This window comes from Pelecanus crispus, chromosome 14, assembly GCF_030463565.1.
Source record: "Pelecanus crispus isolate bPelCri1 chromosome 14, bPelCri1.pri, whole genome shotgun sequence".
NCBI lineage: Eukaryota > Metazoa > Chordata > Aves > Pelecaniformes > Pelecanidae > Pelecanus > Pelecanus crispus.
The window spans coordinates 7243215-7266902 of NC_134656.1; the positions used below are offsets into that span (position 1 = coordinate 7243215).

The 23688-nt window shown below is 40.8% G+C and overlaps 1 protein-coding gene across 1 annotated transcript; it reads right to left on the bottom strand.

The window, feature by feature from the left end:
- Window positions 1-22196: 22196 nt before the first annotated feature.
- Window positions 22197-23174, bottom strand: MC3R (melanocortin 3 receptor). The gene has a single exon (XM_009482295.2). The coding sequence runs from the start codon at window positions 23172-23174 to the stop codon at window positions 22197-22199; it is 978 nt and encodes a 325-aa protein (XP_009480570.1).
- Window positions 23175-23688: the final 514 nt, after the last annotated feature.

Below are 23688 nucleotides of genomic sequence, written 5' to 3' on the forward strand. Positions count from 1 at the left end.
TGCACAGGTCTTTCAGAATTAACTAGAGCCCTCAGCGATGGGCTCTTGCCACAAAAGTGGCGAGGTTGACAAGGCACTCCTGGTAGTTCTTATCCTCTTCCTATCATATGAATAAGGGCTCCATGTGGTTGGTAGGGAGCAAAGAATGAAGCTGAGTGCCAGAAGACTCTCCAATCCAACACACAGAGTGTCTTATCTAAAGAGGTGACTCAGCTCTTCATTTCCAGATCTATTTACAAAGCTCATTAACACTTTATTTACTAAGTAGTAATAAAAAAATGGAAGTACAGAAATCAACAAATTAGGAATTATGGGAATCGTGGCTGAGCATTAGAGCTCACTTTGTCACTTGGTTAGACTGCACCCAATTACCTCCCCATGTTGCACATCTCGTTAGACTGTAAGTACTATAATTGTACTTGTTAAGCCAAAGCTTTGCAGACATGGTTGTGGGTAAAGGACAGCTCTTGTACCTGACTGCTGTTTGGGCCATATAGAGCTTCATGCGCTATTAACTGGAGGCAGGTTACCAGAGATGATGCTGGGTGGTCTACCTGTGATAGTACCGCAGAGTTAAAGGGCAGTGGCTTTACTTGTTACTGTTGCTGCACTGGGTTGGTGCTACTCTGCTTTGTAACACCAACAAAATGCTTCAAACATTGCTGATTGCTTCTGAGCTTTGCCAGAGCTCTCTTCTGCCTGGCTGTGATGTCCAGAGCACCCACTAGCAACATACTACAGAAAAGTGACACAGCTACACTGGCTTTCCCTTCCACACGCCATGTCTGACCTTTGCACGTGCAGTAGGAAAAAAAGGAGGAGGAACGTGTTTAGCAATTAACTTCTCCATTCTCGGTGAACCGGTAGGTTAAGGGTTAACTACCAGCGACAATAACATCTTAACTAAACCAATAAATGGATTAAACACTGCATTGCTTGTATATGAAAAAATGCTTCAGATAAGCAAATAGTTTTTTGGGTTTGGTTGGATATCTTGAGCCTAGTCCTGCTCCCAGGTTAGTTATAGCCAGGTACTCTGTGGTTGTAGGCTGTCTTCTCCCACAGGAAGACCCATGCCTGCTGCATGGGGGTTGCACCATTCTCCAGACAAGCCAGTCTTTGTTTCTGGCTTCGTCCTTCCTTGAATGCAAGCTGTGCACTAGCTCTAGCTCCCCATCCCTTTGCAGTGTGGATACAATGTAGAGCAATTTAATTAAGGATGCTCTGTAGGGAAAAGAGAAGGCTGCGGCAGCCAGGGGACAGCACATAAAAGCAGAGCATCAGCTGCAGCTAAATGATCAACTGTATTGCAAAAAGAATAACAGATACTGTGACAAGCTGGAAAAAAGGCAGTTTATACAGACTCACACAGATCCCATGTTATGCTTGGAATCAGGACACAGCACGTTCTTTTATAAGCTATTGCAGCAGGCAGTGTGAGTGTTGTATCTTCATGTATTGCTTCATTTTTCTAACTGGGCCATGACATTTAATGAAACTGTGATATTTTTTTTTCCACAATAATGCAAAATATTTAAACAGTATCTAGCGTTGCTTTTAGAGGCTTTGCTGATAACTTTTGTTGCTCTTAGCGGGACTGGTTAGCCTCAGTAAGAGAAAAAGGATAGTCTGATCATTTCTATGTGAATTTAGAAACTGCAGGGCTCCTGTAGAAGAATCTACAGTCCTGTTTAGGGAACTAATTTTCCCACATGTTGTACTAGGAGCTTTGCTATCTTGCTAGCAGTGGCCAGCATCCTGGATGCAGAGCCACCTTGAAGGAAACCTGAGGTAGGAGTGCCCAGAAGATGTGTACATATGTTCCACCTTGACATGTATTAACCTCTTCTCTTCTTAAGACTTTTATCTCTGTGTGTGGCATAGGGTAGTGGGTCAGAGGATTAGCAAGTCTCATTTTATTACTTTACTTCTCTTGTAAAACTTCCTAATTTCCTGAGGCTTTTAGAAGGAGAAAGGGCCTCATAACTTGGCCTTGGTTTCAAATAGACAGAAAATTGAAGGTCCACATTCTTCTCCTCACACTTGCCGTGGCAGTATCAGGGCAACTGTAAATGCCCTGATGCTAGTGGAAAGAAACCTAGTTCAGAGTGTCCCCATTGCAATGGGAATTTTGAGACTATTGTAATGCTTAAATTATTTTAAAAGTGAAGTACCGCATGCTGTTTCAGGAGCTGGCTTACAAAACTATAAATTCAAACTCATTCTAATGTTAATTGCACTAAACTACGTATTGGGCTAGTTGCAAAGCTTTTAGCTATGTTGGTTGTCCATGCACTCCCTACTTCCCTGCCCAGGAGTCCCAAATTACATATAATGGAAAAAATTAAAGCATTAAATGGTTACTGCAAGTGGCTTAGATTGCAGTCTGCCATAACATCTACGTCATCTGCACAGGAAACAAAAAGCATTATTGTCTGGAACGTTTGCATTTATCTAAAAGACATCGGGAAGGCCTAGCACTTGACTTTTACATGAAAAATTCTTTATTTTTAGATGGTACAAAACAGAAAAAAGGGGTTTTCTTAGAATGTGTTTGTGATTCTGAAAGACATCAGAAAGCTGTATTTAAGGATTGTAGATTAGATAGTAAAAAGCCTGAGAAAAATAACAGAAATTCCTCAGTTTTGGTGGCTAACATTTTAAGTACCATGTCTTGATACAGTAAAGTGGTACGCTATAGTGTCACTTTATGGTGAGGGGGCTTGTTACTGGAAGGACAAGAACTCCTCCCTGTTCCCTCGCTAAGTCCTCAAAGGAGGGGACTCACATAAGTGACAGGGCCACAAAGCTGTTTTTTTGTTGAGGCTTCTGGTGCTGCAAGAGAAGCTGGAATGTTTTCAGAGCAACAGGGAACATGTAACCACCTCTCCTTTTCTTTGATAAAGAATGACGCATGTCCTGCCTAGATGCAGTCTGCAAAATAGGTCCAGACACATTCCAAAGCTCCACCAAAACCGAGCTGTGGCACAGTATGAACGGGGTCATCCAGAGTTGGTCAGTCTGGAATGTCTTCAATGCATTTTCCTTGCACCTGGCACTGTGAGTACCCACCTGATTTTCTTGTTGTGGAGGTCAATTACTTGTGCTGTGCGACAGAGCTAAATTGCTGCAAATATTTACCCATCTTTAGTTTTTCCATGATTATTGAAGTAGTGCTTGACTTGAAGCTGCCATGAAGAATCATGTTTTCACCATAATGAAAACCAAATTATTTTTCTTTGCTTGTTTCTATTCCCTACATGCTGGTAATGAACTGTGTAATCTAGCACCAGGTGAGCACTCCAAGTTTTTCTGGGACTGCAGCAAACCAGAAATGTTCGCTAGTGAGTTATATTCAAAGATGATAAAAGCATCCTCAGCACCTGTCAGTGAGAAAACAGTCCCTGTTGGAGGTCTGTGCTTGATTGACTGCATCAGCATAACCAGAAGGAATGTATTTATGGTGCTCAGCAGGTATCTGAAAAGTTTTCCTTGAAAACACTCTGCTATATTATGTCTTTCAATTACCTCCTACTGCTGAAACTGCTGGGAGAAAGATCTTTGCCACTGGTAGCAGAGGTGTTAAAATCAAACAAACACTCCAAGATTTTGCTTCGGTAGGTCCTAGAAAAGAAGGGAACCGAGTCTTCATGGTTCTTTGAACTTTTGGCCTCTCCTGACTATTCTGCTATGTAGTTATGTCCTTATCCCTGTAGCACAGAAATATCTTCATAAAACATGAATTTATCTCCTGGGTGAGAAGGAAACAGGGCGAGAAGGAAACAGAGTGAGAAGAAAGAGAAGCATTAGGAAGTCTTCTGCAAGAGATGCTTTTCATGCTCACTCATGCTCTGTGGCCTGCAGCTGTCCCTATCTCTATTATAACTGTATCCAGTCCTGATACGAAACTGCTGGGCTTTGACATGAGCTGCATCATGGCATGACATGAGCTTTGACATGAGCTGCACCATCAGCGACAGACTGGAAACAGTCATGCTTTCCAAATAGGACATAACCCGTTGGAACCACAGCTGTCAAGGTGGAGTTCATGATGTCAAAGACAATCAAAAGCCTTGGAAAGGGGCAGTAAAATGGTTAATTCTTCAGTTTCTGAAGGGGCTGGAGAGGCCTGTTGCTTTGTGCCTCTCCACTTGCTCTAGTTACTGCAGCAGGAACTCTCCTGCAGTTCCTCTTAAGTGAGCTATTTTGAACCCTTATGGAAAACTGACAATCAAATTGGACTGATCTTTAACTGATCAGTCTACCACACGATGTCATTAGGAGTGTTGGAAAATACCCACCCACCCACCCAACAAACCAACCAACACCACAAAAACAAAAAAAACACCTCTCCCCTCCAAAACCCTGAATGCATTGTAGCTCTTCCCTTTGTTCTGCAAAAGGCAGTTGGAACAAGATATTGAGGAAAACAGGTCTCTTAGAAGAAATTCAGCATGAAATAGTCACCTTCTATGACACAGGCCTTCCTCTTTTAAATTACTAGTGTTCTGAAGGTCAGATCCTGCACATCCACTTGACAGTTCTGCTGGTCTCCCCATTCTACATGGTTCTCAGACTTTACTGGTTGGTAGCAGTAACCATAAAGTCCTTCTGCGTTGTTTATTTTAAAAGGTGTCATATAATTTGGGAAACAGTGTACGAAGTCTGCTTTTGTCTACAGAAATGGCAGTATCTTTCCAGTCTTTCTTCTTTTAATTATCTGGAGAAAAATACCCCTTTCAAGTGCGTTATGGCAAACCGGTAAGTGACAGCATCTCTGAGATGAGAGTGTTATCAGGTTGGCGCAGTCTGAGTAAATTGGAGTGAGCTTGGATGACCTCTTCCTATTGTTCAGAAACAACACCAGAAGCCTCACAGCATCTGTTTTTTTGCTTTGCATGAGCACCCCAGAGGGAAGATTGTCATCTATTGTCAAAATGTAACACCATTTCTAACAAGAACAAGAGAATTAGAAGCACGAATCTGGAATTATGCAGCATGTTATAAACGAGAGCAGCCAGGAGACAACCGATGCACAAATCTTTGCTTCCTGAAGAAAGTGCAGGAAAGGTACAATTGGTATCAACCAAGAGAGTAAAAGCTGCACGAAAAGAAATTACTGATGAGTGTAAGAAATGCTGATGCACTGAAAATGTCTTTGCTCTCATTCATTCTCCGTGGGCACTTTCTTCAACATACTTGGCAATCAACTGCAGGCAGTTTAGTTTTATTCTGAAAAAACAGTTGTAGATACTTGCATTTTATCAGTCCAACTCAGAAGAGTCTATAGGGAAATGGGCCACCTGCATTGCTGTTGTGTCTTCGTCTTCTAGCTGGTCCCACTCCCGCTGGTCAGTGTTTTTGGGAGGGCTCTTCTCCCAGTGAGGCTTCCAGAAGCAGTCAGCAGACTGAGCCCTCTGGAAAGCATACTGGCAGTTTTTGGGAGTGGTGATGTTTTCAGTAGTGAACTTGCTGTTTAGATGCTTAGAAGGGAGCTCATAGTTTTTGAAAAATCTGGCTCAGCAAAGTCTAAACGGCAAGGCTCCCGAACTGTAGTGTCACCAGGTTTGAACCATGGCTCCCTAGTTTTATGTCTCTCTCTCTAAACTCTCGCTCCTGTCTTTTGCTGTCTCGGAGTTTGACTGTCGCAGGTGGTTAAACAACGTGAGTCTGTGTCACCAGTGGATCCTAACTTGTTTGTAGGTAGAGTTTCCTTTTCTTCATGGAACTTGCTGTGCTGCTCTGTGCCGGCAGAGTGAGAAAGCAGGCGGCTGGCTGCCTCGCTCCGTAGCAGTGCAGGTTGATCCCAATTTAAGTGAAGGAGCAGCCACAGATTGAGTTTTCAGAAACTCCTTGTTGAACAAGATTCTTTGGCGATGGGATGGAGAGGCCCCTGACAGCGAGGTACAAGAGCACTGACGATGATAATTTTTCTGGAGAGGATTTTTATTCATTAGGGTTTTCTCCTCGATTAATAATTGGGATTAGGTGACATTCTAAAGCATTTTTGTTACTGTTGTTGGAGGTTATTTGGAGATCTAAAGCTGGCCAATAGAATGTGTCAGGGCTTGAAGCATTTGCTTATATAGAATAGAAAAAAACCCTGCCAGTATCTCACAGTATGGTGTCAAGAAAGCCTTAATTCTCATGTGCTTGACAGTAAGAGGTAATTGATTTGTAATTTGTCTTGTGTTTGGGGTTTGTTTTTTTTTTAATAAGAAACTTCTCTAATTGTCATTTAATGTACACTGTTGCATTCAATGATTATCTTTTTCCACTTGAGTGACTCTTTCCATGGTGGTGTCTAACTCCGTTTAAAACTGAGTTTTTTTGTCAAAGCTAGATTCACGATGGCTCCATAACCTTCCTCCCTTTAAATAAAGTAATTATTCAACCAAAATATGGGCACTTTGGTTATTATGTCAACGTAACCACTTCCTGCTGGGTATTAACCTGTATTATTCCCGGAGTCTGGACTGGGAATATGATTAATAACAGGTTCTGATACAGACGATAGCAAAAGAAGGCAGAGTAATAGTAATTTTTCATTTGCATCACAGACAAATTGGCTGTTTTGCAGTACTTGTGTATGGCAATTATATGTTGTTTTGCTTCCTAATGCTGATTTCCTTCTGCAGTTTATTAGCATGAATGTCAGGGAAACACTAGCATATTGCTTTTGTCTATAAACACTTATGGCCAGGTGGAGAAGGCAGCCCTGTCTGAACCGCTGATTAGATCTGTTTGAATTCAGGCACTCCTGCAAGATAGCACTTTTGCTGAGCGCCTCTGATCCTGCCCGTGGCGCGGTGCAGCAAGCTGCTCGCAGCATCAACCTGCTCGCGGTGGCCATCTGTGCATGGCGTGATTTGCGACAATCTGGGGAAAAGATGTGCAAACCTTCTGCAGATGTAGTGCATACCGAAAGCCAGATCATCCTTCTCAGGCTTGCGCAACTCATCCCGCTGAGCTTAAACTGCAGGTTTGCGCTCTGCCGTGGAGCAGTGCCGAGCTGCTCGAAAGGCTTGTCACTTTTTTTTGTTATTCCAAAATAGGATGTTGAGCTCTTCAGAAATGCTGACCTGCTGAGTTAGATCTGCAATCAAACTTTGGCTGGATATGCACAGGCGATGCTCAGCAGTTCACGTTTTGTGGTGCTTATGGTCAAGATCCTGTACTCTTCTGGAACTCAATGTTCCCAGCTCTCTGAAGAAATTTGGCCCCAGCATGCCTTTAAATACACAGAGGAATTAAAAGGGAGAAAAATAAAAGAAAGAAATTGCTTTTGTTTTCTAATTTCTCCATAAGAACAGTTGTATTTTGTAGTTCCACAAAATAAGATGATAAAAATTGAAACAGCAGTTGGATTAAGTTGACAGAGGGTCTAGAAGAGAACTGTTGAGATTTAAGCTTGCCACAAGAAGTAGGTAGTGTTAATCTTTCTAAGTAAATTGTAGATTGCTTTGTGCCAGTTTGTCTTAAAATGGCCGTTGTAAATCTGTGGATCTCATTTGTTTTTCACATTTTAATTCAAACTAGCTAGATGCAAGACAGGCGGCAAAACAGAGGATACTTAAATTCTTACTAAAAGAACACAAACAAATAACACTTTCGTACATGCAAAGAACAAATGTGACTGCAAAAACCAGTTAATTCCAGATTTTCTATGAATTGTTGGTGACTGATCCAAAGTGTGCCTTCATAAGGAAAATGAATATATGGCTTGTACATATACATGTATAAATGCCCATATATATATGTAAATATACATATCTAACTCATGATGATGGGAAAGTTCTTAACTAACTGCTATTTTTTGCTGTGAGCTACTAATTGTAGGATGTGAAAGTACACATTTTAGCTACTTAGACACCATGAATGTAGAGCCAATGTGGGTCTGATCAGATGGGTGCTGACACAATGGGCAAGGTGCTGTTGGATTCACAATGTAAACAAAAAGGTTTTTGAAAATGAATTTATTACAACATTAACATGATCATGCTAAGCAATGTTTTTCAAACAAATACATATTTTGTAATGACAATTTCTCATTAAGATATGGCTTGTTTCTAGACTTTTCCTCCCCTACAGAAATTACTTTTTGCTTTTAACACATGCTCACTCATTATGCAGATGGCTTAATGATCTTGTATTCATTGCTATATCAATGTGGGAACTGTATTCTTAGTTAATTCCATCTTTTCCTTTATTCAGAAAATCTGATTGTTCGAAGTTCTTTGATGTGGTGGTTTTGATCATGGAGAGCTTTCACTCACCATTTACAGAGCTGTCTTAATGTACTTATCTCTTCAGGAAAAGTAATGTTAAAACCTTGTGTTACATGTTCTGCTCTTACCAGCTTCCAATAAAACAAGAAAGTGGGCAGTATATCAGTGAATTAATTTTCTAAATAGCAATATTTGTGCCTATGCCTAGGAAGCTATTTGCCTTTCCTGATTAGTAATTATACAACAAATTGGGAATAACTGTCACATTAGAAGTAAAGTATTACTTCAGTATATCAGAATAATTTCTAATTAAGGAGAACTACCAAAGTGACAGCATTTAAGAAAACAAAACACAAAACTACCACATAGCTCCAGCTATCCCAGAAAATTCTGTTCCCCGAGCTGTCTTTTGGCTGTTACAATCTGGAAAATACTGTTCTCTGAACTAAATATCCTCCCTGCCAACTTTGCTAGCTTCAGGATTTGACATTAATTAACAAATGGTCCCCTACATTTTTTCCTATCTCTTCCCTAAGCTTTACAGAACACTCAAAGGTGAAAACTGATAAGCAGCATGTTTTGGTGGCTAAATCAGAAATCCTGTTCATTTAGGGGGGGGCCACAGCAGGGAGTACAAGAAAGATGCTTCTGCCCACGGTACCAATTAAGCAGTATTCTGGTCTGTAAGCCAGACAAACAAAGCCTCGTACTCTGTTTTCCCTTAAGCAAAGCAAACCAAAAGTGTCCAGTACAATACGCAGTCCCTCTTCACATATTGCTTTTCAGATAATAATTGAGCTGGTTTTGAATATTTCTCATACATTCAGACTGTCAGTATTTTCACTACTCTTAGATTCTAGCAAGGAGCTGCACTTAGGTCAAATAATGATATTTAAAATCCAGCATATCTGAGAAATAATTAGTTCCATTTTGATTACCCTGTCTCGTTAACAGAGAGAGCATTGATTTTCACTGTACTTGTGTTATCATACGGAATCTAGACTGTGGATATTTCACTCTAAGTAACACTGTTATTTGGTCTCGGTTGCCTTAAACGTCTGTATTTTGTAGGCTTTAAGTGTTAAAGGATATTATTGGCTTAATTGTCATTTAACCCTTACAAGTACAATATGTTTTTAGCTAACACAAATTAGGAATACCTCAATATAGAGGCCAAAGCTACGGGGCAAAATTTTCACATAACCCTTGGAGGTTTTCTCTTTCTGTCCCTTTGGTAGTCAGCAGAGGTTAGGACTAATTCCCATTAAGCCAGCTGGAAGCTGTTGTTCCTGGCTAAAATAGTACAAAGTCTTCTTGCTAGTAGAACTGGGTGGAGGCAAGTGTTCCCTTGTCTCATTTATATGATTGCCTTTGGAAATAGGTGAGCCTCCTAGGTGCATCTGGCACAGGTTTTTGTCAGCCAGGAAAGAAGGTATTTTAATATAAGAGAAAAAAAATCTTTTACAATGTGAAGTCATAGCGACATGTCAGCTCCCAGTGACACTGCAGAATAAATAATCAGAGGTGGTAGAAATCTTACCTAAACCAGTTTAAATTAATATTATATGAGATGAGAGAAGAAAAAGATGAATTGAAACTCTGAGAACATCATGTTCTTCCACTTGGTGAATTAATTTTTAAAGAGCATATTTAGAAACGTATGTGTGCACCATCTGATTCCATGTATGCATGATTTCATTTCAATAGATTTTGTAACTAATTACAACCTACCTGTAGAAATTCGGGGGGGAGGGGGAGGGAAGAGAAATACAATCTTTTTTCTCTTGATAGAAAGTCACTGCCCTATGAAAATTTGCTTTTGTTTCCAATGTAATTTCCATTTCTTCTAGCTTTTGATTTAAAATTTAGGTTTTTGTAGTTATTAACATTGTAACAGAATTTATGACATATCTGGTTTATAACTAAGATACCTTTTTTAACAACAAAAGGACATATGCATTTTAGGCAATAACAATATGATAGAATTATCAAATTGCCTGCCAGATCATCCATAATAAGGCTAAATTATATGAATCAGTGGTGGAAACAATGTTTGCATTGTTATTACACCCACAAGTCTACTTGTGTATGCTCTCAGTTGTATATGCTTGTATATGATTTCAGTTCAACTTAGCTTGCTTAGTCGAAAGAAAAAAGCCCATGCTTTCTGATCTAAATGCAGTTAGCAGAAGAGAACAATTGCTCATTAATAAAAGCTTTTTAGTATTGAACTATGCAACTGTCACTTTGTATACAAATGCACACATGCTTCCAAATTTAGCATTCTCAGTGCACTTTTTTCTGCTTCATCTAGTCTGATTTTAATCAAAGGGAACTACTTTGATTTCATAAATAATCCAGTATGGTGTCTTACTGACCAATTGCATTTACCTAAGTTGATTTAAAAAGTTAACTTCTGTGCACTCCAAAGTATTTTAGCCTATATGAAGTTTCTCAGAGTTACTCCTATGCATGCACCTGCTTTTTTGGCAGGAATAGTAATGACACACCAGCAGATGAACTCTGGCCACGCAGTCATAGGTTTATTTATAGCAATGGCGGGTTTGTGCCAGTTGTATACATGGATTATTGATTTTTTTTGTTTAGATCTCATCCTGTGAAGTTCCCATGTGCTACGCATGGCATTAAACAGGGAAGCAGTGTCAAATAGTACTTAGGAAATGGGGTGAATTATTTGTCTGTTCAGCTATCATTTGAGTAACGATAGCTATCAGTACAGAGAAGGGGAATAGCTGAGAGACTGCATTTTATGCATAAGGTTAAAAACACTTTGGCATGGCTGGCAAGGAGGCACAGAATAGCAATCAAATGACCAAAAGAGCATCTTCTAGTCAGATTTTTTTTGTGACTGCCTGCTGCAATAGATGTCACAGGGAGCAGCGTGGTGTCCCCATAAACTTAAATAAACTTGAGAGAGGAAAGTTGATTTTAGAGAATTTTAGTTGATTTTGCTTAAAAAATCTGTTTTAAGACTGCTTTGGTGTCCACAGATGGACACTCTGCCCATCTTTGCTCTTCCCCTCCCCCAGAGCTGAATGATCAGGTCATTGCGTGATGCAGGAGTTGGTATTCTCCCTTGTTTTGTGCTTTTAAGTAGCACCTGCTTTCACGATTTTGGTACTGAGAAAGATACTTGTGTCTTTCAGAAGAAGCAGGCTGGGCTCATGGGTATCTGTTTAAAATGGGAAGACCTCTGGCCTCTGTCCCAAGACTATCAGTGTGGTATGCTCTGACTCCTGAATGAAAAATGCCAGGACCAACCTGGTGAGGAAATAGCTTTTTCTTAAACCCCCAGTCTTTTCCTAGGCTACACAATTTTCCTTTGTGAATCAAAATAAAATTAACCACCACCAAAAAACCCCAACCACTCCCCCACCCCCTAATTTATTAACATATACCTAATCTCTTTGGACATTCAAAAGCTTGTGCCAGGCCTACCCAAATTTTCTTCTTTGCACTCCTCCAACTTTATGCAATTTACATGGCTCATCACCATAAATTAAATCATTTGTTGATTTACTTTGCCCATGTTCTCTTAGAAAAACTGGATGATTAATACCCTTTAAATCTTGTTTAAGCATTAGACTTTCATAAATCTATGCAAATGCTTTTCATTACTGGAATTGTACTACAGTTGTGGTAGCTGGTTTCTCAAATGAGGGATATGGAGGTGGTTAATGGTGCCTGTGATAGCTTTTGTGGAATACATGATCACAGCTACTGATTACATATTCTTGACTCAGAAGGAAATGCAAAGCTGTAGAGTCACAAAGGCAAGAACTAAGGCCCCGCCACCTCATACCTGGCTGCAAAGCTGGACATACAGTAACAGAGTCTACAGAACACCACTTTCTTTTAAGTTTAGGAGCATCTTTATATGGTAAAGAACAACCTTTGTGTTATATAACGTGCTGTCCTGGTTTCGGTTGGGATAGAGTTAATTTTCTTCCTAGTAGCAGGCATAGTGCTGTGTTTTGGATTTAGGATGAGAAGAATGTTGATAACACGCTGATGTTTTAGTTGTTGCTGAGTACTGCTTATGCTAGTCAAGGACTTTTCAGCTTCCCATGCTCTGCCAGGTACACAAGAAACTGGGAGGGGGCACAGCCAGAATAGTTGATCCAAACTGACCAAAGGGCTATCCCATACTATACGGCGTCATGCTCAGTATAGAAACTGGGGGGGTTGGCCGGGGAGCAGCGATCGCTGCTTGGGAACTGTCTGGGTATGGGTTGGCAGGTGGTGAGCAATTGCATTGTGCATCTCTTGCTTTGTATATTGTTATTATTATTATCATTATTATATTGTTATTATTATCATTACCATTTTACTTTATTTCAATTATTAAACTGTTCTTATCTCAACCCAGGAGTGTTTCTCACTCTTACTCCTCTGATTCTCTCCCCCATCCCATCGGGGCAGGGGGAGTGAGCGAGCGGCTGCGTGGTGCTGAGCTGCTGGCTGGGGCTAAACCATGACACATGCCTTTATGATTAAATAGATGTTCTATTACATAAACACAAAAATATAATGCAGGATACTTTATTATGACATTAGTCCAGTGCTTGGTTTAATTTTTGTACATCAAGTTGTATATGCAAACCCATTAATTGCTTTCTTATGTATGAAGGTAAGTTTACTGCATGCCTCATGTTTGGTCCTGCCTCCTGGTTTGTTTTACCATAAGTTTTGAATTCCCAGTCTACCTAAATTGCTTTCATGCAGAGAAATCTGAAAACAAAAGATTATCTTTATTTACTGTCCGTATACCCCTTAAGAACTTCAAATTACAAGTCCTTGATTTAGAGCACATTTCCAAGTACATGCTGTACAATTTTAAGATTACTAAAGTAAAATCTTTTCACAGGTATCACATAATTGACAGCAATGAAGAGGCAGGCAATAAAAGGCTACAAGGATTGGTCTGGTGTTTTGCCAAAATGAAGAGGAAGTTCAGCCTCATTTTGAGACAAGTGTTTTGTGAAGAGGTGCTTTGTTCTTAAAGGCTGAAGACAGTAGCACGTAGGCTTTCTGAAATAAGACGGTAACAATGATGCAGACAGAATCTGTACTAATTAGCTGCAGACTCTTGATTTTAGTTAATGGTTCTTACCTGCTGATATGCACCAAAGGTATCCACCCTCAGATCTTGTCCTCTCCCATGTCTCAACGTCACTGCATGCCTCCAGTGGCTATTTTGCACAGCTGTTCAGACTTTAATTTCCCATCCAGCTTTCTCTTGCCTCTCTTTTTTGCCTAATATTTTCTTAGATGTGTTGATCCTGGTGGTGATGAAAATCTGAATTGCAATGACTCGTGGAACTAGCTCATTGTATGTTGGGACTCTGGCCTACTGGCAGTGCTCTAGCTCCAGGTCTCCCAGCATTTGGGCCATCCCAGAACCAGATTTTCTCTATGATCTCAGAGGTGTTGGCATAACTGGAAGGGGTAGAGATGCCTCTGCCTAACCCTTTCCTTCATACATACATTTCATAAAAATGCAACTTTGAAACTTTTTAACTATTTTGTTTCAAATTTGGGAAGGTCAAGGTCTACAAGGTTGGATAGAAATTCACTGTCTTTCAGTGAGGCAGAGATAAAAAGACTCTTTAGTTCCCCAAGCAAGTTATTTCAAAAAATTGTGCTCCTTCTCTATTTTTTTCCTGAATATGGAATTTTGTGTGACTGCTTACCTTGACAAAAGTAGCAATTAGGTAAAAACATTTAGTGTGCTAACTTTTAGCAGTCCCTGTCAGCTCCCTCTGTAGCTGAAGAAAGATGTTCCTGGCATAGATATGGTGAAGCAGTGGCCTAATTTGACTTTTCTAGACAGTGAGTGAAAGAGTCTCATCCTCTTCAGTGACTGCTGAAGAGGAAATTCCTTGCCTGCAACATTAGCCTTTGGGAATACTCACCACTATTCAATAAGGTATCATAAAAAGAGAAAAAGAGTTAAATACACTCAGAGCTGAAGAAATCCTGATATGACCCTCACAGCTGTGTGCTAATGGCAGAGGAAGTACTCTGTTTCTTAATACACTTATTCTGAATCACACTTGGATCCTTTTCTCAGCATGCACTCGAGCAGCTTTAAGTCATACACACCAACACTCATGCAAAACTCTGTTAAGGTGTAATATGAACCCCTAATGAAATGAGTGCTAATAGGCCCTCGCTGCCTTTTCTCATCACAGGAAATAACTGTTTAGACTGATTCTCCCAGCTGCACCTTTTCACTGCTTTGATTATCAGCTCGCTCAGTAAAATGGCCCCTTTGGGGAAGGTTGTTTCAGTAGCACAGCTTTTGAAGGTGGAGAGGCACTGCAATTGCTACCCAACTGCTTGTATAAAATGGGTCCGTGTTGAGCGTGCAAACTTGAATGGGAGCATGTGTAATAGCAGGTGCATATAGGCAGGAGGTCTGGAGTTGTTCTGCCTCACCTACAGTTTCTTGTACTTCTATGCATATGTAAGTCTGAAGAGATGTTAATTTCTCAGGATGTCTGTAGGTTTACCTGTGCTTAAATGTTAATTCAAGTTAAGTTAGTGATTTTGAATAGCTGGAAGTGTTTCTGATTCAGTGTATGGGCATTTATTTTAAAAACCCAAACCTTCATCCTGTTAATTTAAACTATACTCCTTGTTACATCAGTTAATACCTGGTTATGATATTTATATGTCAATACAGAGTAGTCTCAAGTCCATTATGTTTGGCCTCTGGATTTATAGTTCAGTTGCAGCTTATCTCCAATGTGTGTCCTTACGATTGTAGTGATTATATCAGTAATGTGTTGAAAGTGTTGTGCTGCTTATTATAAAATCATAGAATCGTTTAGGTTGGAAAAGACCTTTAAGATCATCCAGTCCAACCATTAACCTACACTACCAAGTCCACACTAAACCAATCAAGGGTAGACTAGACTAAACCATGTCCCGGAGTGCCACGTCTGCCTGTTTTTCGAACACTTCCAGGGATGGGGACTCCACCACCTCTCTGGGCAGCCTGTTCCAATGCTTGACCACCCTTTCCATGAAGAATTTTTTCCTAATAACCAACCTAAACCTCCCCTGGTGCAGCTTGAGCACATTTCCTCTCGTCCTATCGCTAACCACATGGGAGAAGAGCCCAACACCCACCTCACTACACCCTCCTTTCAGGTAGTTGTAGAGAGCGAGAAGGTCTCCCCTCATCCTCCTCTTCTCCAAGCTAAACAACCCCAGCTCCCTCAGCTGCTCCTCATAAGGCCTGTGCTCCAGACCCTTCACCAGCTTCGTTGCCCTTCTCTGAACACGCTTCAGCACCTCAATGTCTTTCTTGTATTGAGGGGCCCAAAACTGGACATAGTATTCCATGTGTGGCCTCACCAGCGCAGAGTACAGGGGGACAATCACCTCCCTGCTCCTGCTGGCCACACTATTCCTGATACAAGCCAGGATGCTGTTGGCCTTCTTGGCCACCTGGGCGCACTGCTGGCTCAAATTATACCCATTACAGTGAATGGGGGCTGCTCTATATATTTTGATTTATTTCTAGAATGCTCATTTCTGACCTTGAATCAGTAATAGATATGGAACAAACCAAAATTGCATCAGTTAAGCTTGAAGGTGAATACTGACTGTGTTTGTTACTAATGGAGACAGTTTGACTGGTAGAATCCTGGATTTATGGATTTTCTAAGTAAGTCTTACTTCAGCAGTGCCTTCTTTGTAATCACAAGAAAGGAATAGCCTCAAAAGAAATCTGTGTGTTTTTTCATAAATAAAGAAATGAAAAGTGTGAAACAAGACAAAAAACCTTGGAAATTCATAACTGCTTAGGGCAGATACTTAGTTGTGGCACTATGAATATTCATGCCAGCAAAGTAACAGATAATAGATAGATTTCCATCACCTTCCCAGAACAAGGAGGTATGTCGTCTTCTGGTGCAGAGTCATATAAAGGAGTAAGAATAGCGAGTAGATCTACTTTTGTCACTAGTGTTTCAGAATGATGTGAACATTATATAAATTTATCTTAACTCTTAAAAGTCCTGGTTCAAGTCTTCCTGATAAACTATATACTTCTGCCCCATTGAGTAATACAGCATTGCACAAACACCAAATTTACTGTGTTCCAGTTTTTATGTTTCTGTTTCAGAGACATTTCCAACTCACCTGTGCTATACAAGCCTCCCTGTATCAGGCAGGCTTAGGGGTACTTTGCATAGCACTGAGTCAGCGGGTGTGATGGAAATACACCTTTTACTCAAATCAGCACCGGTGCCAGTAGCAAGGTCCTGTGTTGGTACCTTACCCAGTGATTTTAGGTTGACTCTAACATATTATGAGTGATGAATGAGCATAGTCCTGTGCTACTTAAATTGCTTATGAAATATATAATGACTGCGATGATGTTAAGGTGGTGGCTGGTTATGAAAAGTGGATTTGGAGCAAGCTTCCCTATACTTGTTATTTCTGGAAAAAATAATTTTAAACAAGAATAATAAAAAAAAGCTTGTTTTCCTAGCAGATTTAGAGCATCAAATGTTTTTCTCTTTGGAGCAAATCTGATACAGCTTATTTTCATTCATCAGTGTAAAGTTTGACTTGCAGCTGTGATGCCGTGCTGCTCCCAGTGTAGTGAGCTTCCCCTGTGCAAATAGGCTTCACCTGTAGGTCTGGCCTTAAGAATCTGCTTTATCTTCCTTCCTCAATGCCTCTGTCCACTTAATGTATGTTATTAATTGAACCACTTAAAAACAAGGCTGTGTTTTGACCTTTTAAGTTTTAACCTTCAAAACTGAGCAGAACAGCACCATCTGAATGTTCCTCACAGAGATATATATGGACAGGAATTTTTATTAGTCGTCTTTGAAAGCTGTTTCCTCTGTCTTCCACCTGAAAGCCTATGAACACGGGCATTGTGTTATAGTTGTGATAAAAACTTAGGTCAATGCCTGTACCCAGAGCTGTTCTGAAGAGGGAACACCAGAGAGCCTTGTTGTGGCTTGGTAGCAACATTTACAGTGATATTTGGAGCTGACCTTCAGATTGCTAATACAAGCTATGTGAGCCCTGCTGCTCTGCACCCTGTAGCCCACTGAATGCTGTCCAAATTTCTACGCCTTATTCAGAGCAGATCATCTTATATCAATCTGTCTGAGTGCAGCTTGCCTCTACTCTTGGATGGTGGAACAGGAAGGAACAAGCTCTTCTGGAACTGTTGCACCTGCTGTACCCATGCTGGGTGTCTCAGTGCCCAGGTTACCTGGTGTTGTGGTTTAGCCCCAGCCCGCAGCTCAGCACCACGCAGCCGCTCGCTCACTCCCCCTACCCTGATGGGATGGGGGAGAGAATCAGAGGAGTAAGAGTGAGAAACATTCCTGGGGTGAGATAAGAACAGTTTAATAATTGAAATAAAGTAAAATAGTAATGATAATAATAACAAAATAATAATGATAATAATAATAACAATATACAAAGCAAGTGATGCACAATGCAATTGCTCACCACCTGCCAACCCATACCCAGACAGCTCCCAAGCAGCGATCGCTGCTCCCCGGCCAACCCCCCCAGTTTCTATACTGAGCATGACGCCATATGGTATGGAATAGCCCTTTGGTCCGTTTGGATCAACTATTCTGGCTGTGCCCCCTCCCAGCTTCTTGTGCACCTGGCAGAGCATGGGAAGCTGAAAAGTCCTTGACTAGCATAAGCAGTACTTAGCAACAACTAAAACATCAGTGTGTTATCAACTTTCGTCTCATAAATCCAAAGCACAGCACTATGCCTGCTACTAGGAAGAAAATTAACTCTATCCCAGCCGAAACCAGGACACCTGGTTTCTCTCATACTATCTCAGAGGTGTGGAACTGAGACTGGGCTGGGTTTCCCAGCAAAGAGGTTTCCAATGTATGTTGTGAAGCAGTATTCCTCTGTGGGTGAGCTTCAAAATCACCTTAATGGTTTAGGTATAGCTACCAAACCAAGCAGCTAGCCCTGGGCCCAAACTAGGCTTCAACAAATAGAAGCATCTTGTTTTAGTGAAGAGGTAATCAAGGTATTTGTACTAATGGCTCTACTGATAACCTTGGTTGGCTGCAGAATTCTGTGCCTGGGCTTTGTTATTTATCCATTAGCAAAAATGCTTTCAATTATAAAATATTTAGACACTTATTGATGGGAAAATTGCATGCATAGTGCTGAATTTCTTATGAAAGAGGCAAATCTGGCTGTAATTTGCAGAATATGCTGTGTTGAGTTGACTTAGCGGGATAACTCGTGCTCCTGTGAATGCAAAAATTTGTCTGAATATATGAGGGTTTTCTAACAAGTCTTTGAGCAAATGGTAATCCTAATAGTGAATGAATACTAACTAATACTAATGCCTGATTTTCTTGCAGAAAAACTGAAACAATAAATCCATATAAATGGCACCTTCAGATGAAAAGGATATTATCTCAGTCTGCCATTTCTCATACTATCTAGGGGACAACTGCATATGTCTTGTTCAGCCCAGCACTCTTACCGAGGAAGAAACATTTCTTCTTATGAACAGATTATACATTAGCTTAATAGTAACAACTCTGAAGGTGTCCACATTTCACTGCGACTATAAACAGGAGCAGATTCTCAGCAGATAGAAACGTTGCTCTCGTTACTAGCATATGTTAAGGACTACTACCCTGTACTAGCATGTGTTGCTGTGGTGTCTTTGTTCTGCTGTATGTACACATCTATAGGATGCACTGCTGGGAAATGATACTGTTTGTGGGGGGTTCTGCTGATGTTCCAGTCCTTGTGTGTCTCTTAGATGAGCCCTGACTTGAGTCTCAGCTCTGTCCCTAAGGATGGCTGAACAGCAGTTCCAGGACTCCCTTCTCAGCAAAGCTTTAAGACCTGGCCCACAGCAAGTGATTGCAGTGATATTTCCTTAGAGTGCAGTCCTGTTCTTGCCTTCACTTCCATTTCACACCTGGAGTTGTAGCTGTTAGTATTCATTCACTATCTCCTATTTTGGGGTTCAGTCCCATGTAGACTGTTTCTTTCCCTTCCCATCACAGACAGGCTTGTGATGGCTACCGTACTGGCTCCGTGCAGGAGACTGTACCGTGGATTTCCAAGGTATGAGTTAGAGCTAGGAATCTGGAACTGGGGCTGGACAAACCCACCATCCATCTCCATGGATAACGTGTGGGGAGCCGCCACACCTTCAACGGCTGGTGCCAGAAAGTGAGAGAGATCTTTGAGGGATTTTATGGATTCTCTTTCCGTTGTGTTTGCATGTGGGACGGAGACGTCTGGCTTTTTTGCTCATTTTTGTGTAGCTCTGTGGAAAGCACGTAGAATTAGGATGGTTTTGCCCAGTGTTAGACTCTATTTCTAGTTTTGTGAACCAGACCACCAGAACTGTGGTTTGACATGGCATGGTGCTCTGATAGAAGCAAACACGATTCTAAGTGATGTCTTCAGATTGTTTTATTCAACAGGTGTATGTTTTGCTTAAAGGCAAAGCACAGTGTGAATCAGTCTCATCTAAAATCACTGTTAAAAAGAGAAATAAGTAGGACATCGGGTACAATAAAAGCTAAATACACAATAACCTGAGGCAGAATATCATGGCAAACCGTGCTCCAGAGTATAAGGGTACATAACACTGACAACAGGTAGAGTTTTTTACAACAAGTAGGTACAGTCTTTCCACACCACAAAAGGCCAGTTGTGTGGTTTCTATGCTGATTTGTTTCAGTTCATCTTGATGTGCCACATCAGGTGTTGCAGACGTAAGACAGGCTGAGCTAACAGAACAGATCTTAGTACTGCCGAACTGTAATTTGTGAGACACAGATAAGGCTGAAAGCATTCAGGTTTAGCTTACTTGCCAGTTGTTGGGATTTTCTCTGCTCTCCACCTGAAACGTGGGAGAATTTTCATCTGTGCCTGTTCTGCCACGTGCTCCACAGTGACCCGGGTGGTTTTTTTAGTTCAGTATTTTTAAAAATAAGGGTTATGAGATTAGGTAAGTGTTGGAACAGTGGGAGTGTTGGGAAGGTGGAAGTCTGGAGGATGGGATTATGGGAGGAAATGAGAACTTGATTAGGGAATTTAGGGGATGATCAGAAGGCAAGGGAAATAGGGAGCATAAGGTTGGTTTGGGCTGATGGGCAGAGTGTGGCTAGAGCACAGGAACAGATGGTTCTTGGCCCCATGAAAATTATATACTCCATAGGACTGGGAAGTTAGGTCGCTCCCTACATAGGTTGTAGGATGCTGAGAATAAAACACAGTCAAACACGGGCCAATATTTGCAAACTGTGGGACTTGTCTTCCCTGCGGACAGTCAGAGATGGGTTCTGGAGCCAGTAGCAGTGAAACATTATCAGCCTGGGCTGTACCAGGACTAGTGTGTGAATGCAGAACTGGAGGCAGAGTAAATTGGGAAGCTCTGGTCTGGATACCTGTTCCTAAGCTGACAGAGGGGAGCCCCAGAAATAACAACAATCTAGAAACTCCACCTCTTAAGTAAAATGAGATCTTTTAGATGTTTAAAAGCAATAGAAAACCCCGAGAGTTTCAGGTTACTGCCTTTCTTAAAAGTGAGATACCAGAAAGGTGCTCAGTAGACTTCAGAATGGCTTAGAGTTTTCTTAGTTTGGCACTGCCTGTGATGCTGCCTGGATGTTGCATTATATACAAATCGCGTCAGCCTTTGCTCATTTACAATATGCTATTTGAAGGCCACTTACATGGTTTATTCCTGCAAAAAGCAGAGGCAAAGACTAAATTATTGTAGCTGAAGTTGCGTGCTTTACATGCCACCAGTTTGCACACAGAATTTGAAAATGATTGCAAACAGCGTGTTGCTCTCTTGTTTCCAATGCAGGTGTGTCCATCCACAGAACTCAGTGGAAAGCTCTTTAAGTAAAAAGAGACTGACCCATGACTTATTTTTCTCAGTGTATAGAAGTCATTATCTGCCATACACATCTTATTTCTTCCAGGTACCTAACTTAGCCAAATGGATATCTCTAAAGCTTCCATGCAGCTTTTACACAAAGCTAAATTCAAACTGGTTTGCATTTTAGCTATTCCTTATGTTCAGATCTGTGTAGTCTTCAAAATTTTCTACGGATAGGTCTCATTGGTGACAATTTATCAGAAGGAGATTTCTGTGACTTATTTTTAACAACATACCAAATACTACATTGATCAGTGCATTCCAGTTAAAAAAAAAAATCGAGGGTATAATACTCCTGTATCACAACAGGTATTGTAAATGCCTTCTTCATATGAGTCACTTCTATCAGGCAGCTGTTTAAGTCACACTATCACTGATACAGTAGCTCTTCCTTTTCACTTAACTGATTTCTACTGAAAGAGTATTTCAGTGCAAGAGGAATGTTTACTTTCACCTTTCAAAGATTTTACTTGGGTTCCTTTATAACAGGCAGCATAAATGTCAATCTATTCTTTTAATAAAAGGTGGAGGCATGCAAGTAAGTGTAGAGCAATGCTGTTACCTGCTGGTGTTTTGATTTGTCTTGTAAGTGAACAGCTTTCCATAGAGGTTACTAATGGAATCTTTTAGAAAACACTGACTTGTTGATAGTGGCACAGAGATAAAGCAACAGGTACAAATGAATAGTAGAGAGAATATTATTTCAGTCTCTCTAAGGTAGCATTCCCTTTCAGGATTCATTTTTCCAGTAAGTTTTTTAAGCTATTTTGTAAGCCACTCTGGATTTCCTTCTGTTATAACTATTTAAATAATTTCAAATAATTTAGTGGAATCTGGTTTTCATTTTGAAAAGTATAAATCAAGGCATTAAGTGGAAGGTTAGTTTTTCTTTCCTGTGCCATTCCTTCAAGCACTGCTTTTAAAGTGGAGCTGCTATGTGTCTGGATACATACATATTCATACACCTATTGTGCGTATCCTCTCTGTACTCTCAACACAAAACCAGATGTTTACAGCATGCACTGTCCCACACTCACGCCGTAACAGCAGCACACTATTTCTTTGAAAGTCTTTCTCATCTCCAGACTCCGGAAAGCATAAATGAGTGGGTCAATTACTGAGTTGCACATTATCAAGACCAGATAGGTATTAAAGTGTGAAGTGTAGCAGATGCAGTATGGATTCATTGGGCAAGAAATGATGAGAATGAGGTGAAGGAAGAAAGGTGCCCAGCAAACAATGAAGACACCAAGTAATATAGTGATGGTGACAGCTCCCTTCATGCAGGTACGGTGGTAGGGCACCCCATCCACAGGGAGGGCTGCAATCCGCTTAACATGCAGGCGTGCAAACAAGAACATGTGAACGTAAAGGGAGGCCATGAGAAAGAGCATGGTGAAGAACATGGTGATGAGACAGACAATGACAGTTTTGCTTTCTGAGTAGGCAATGAATATGATGCCACAGATGATACAAGCAATCCAAATGACCACAATCAGGGTTAAAGCTTTCTTCACAGTCATGATGCTGTGGTAACGGAGAGCATAGAAAATAGTTATGTACCTGTCAATGGCTATAACCAAGAGGTTGCAAATTGAGGCTACCAAAGAAATACAAATCATTGAGTCAAAAACATTGTCCATATGCTGAATAAAGTGGTCATCAATGATCAAATAGCCGTTGCTCAGGATTGCAATCATGATAGTCTCCAAGGCATTTGACATGCTCACTAACATATCTGCCACAGCCAAGCTACAAAGGAAGAAGTACATGGGAGAATGTAAGTTTCCGTTCTTCAGCACTGCAAGAATGACAAGGATGTTTTCCAGGAGGCTGATGATCCCTAAAGTCAAGAAGACCTCGGCTTTTATGAAGACCTGCTCACAAAATCCATCGCCGCTTCTGTTGTTCAGAATTGAGTCATTGAAGCCTTCAGTCGCATTAAGCAGCACAGGCTGAAATGAAAATGCAAAGTGTGTGGTATTCATTGTCAGCAGAGGAGCTGAAGTCACAAGTGATTATGGACCTGACAGGGCACAAGTTAAAAAAAAGAAAAAAGAAGGAGAAAAGAAAAAGGAAAAGAAGTCCTTCCAAGTTGTTTCTGTGCACATGGGATGGAATTAAGCAGGACTTTTCTTTAGTCACTTTTACAAGTAGAAACATAAAAAAATCTGCATTTACAGGGAGTTTTGTGTCAGTCACAGGCTGCTCTTCTCCTTTATAAGCAAGTGAGATTCAAACCTTGCAGGCATCAAACAGTTTTCTCTGAAGGGAAAAATCAGCAGCAGCACGTTGCTGGTTCTAGCTCTCCTGATGATTAAAAGCAGGGAGTTTTCTCATCTGCTGGGGCCAGTGCAGGTTTGTTGCCAGTATGTTGCAGCTCAGCAAAGTGTCTCTTGCTGTTTCAGTGGCAAGAAAGGAAAAGAGAACTACGGGATTTATACATGCATGAAAGAAAAAAAACCAACTCCTACTTAATCCTCCGTGCAGAGCATTGGCCAT

Bases quoted from the DNA above. Each gene is read 5' to 3' on its own strand.
- MC3R (XM_009482295.2), bottom strand. From the start codon at position 23,174: ATGAATACCACACACTTTGCATTTTCATTTCAGCCTGTGCTGCTTAAT.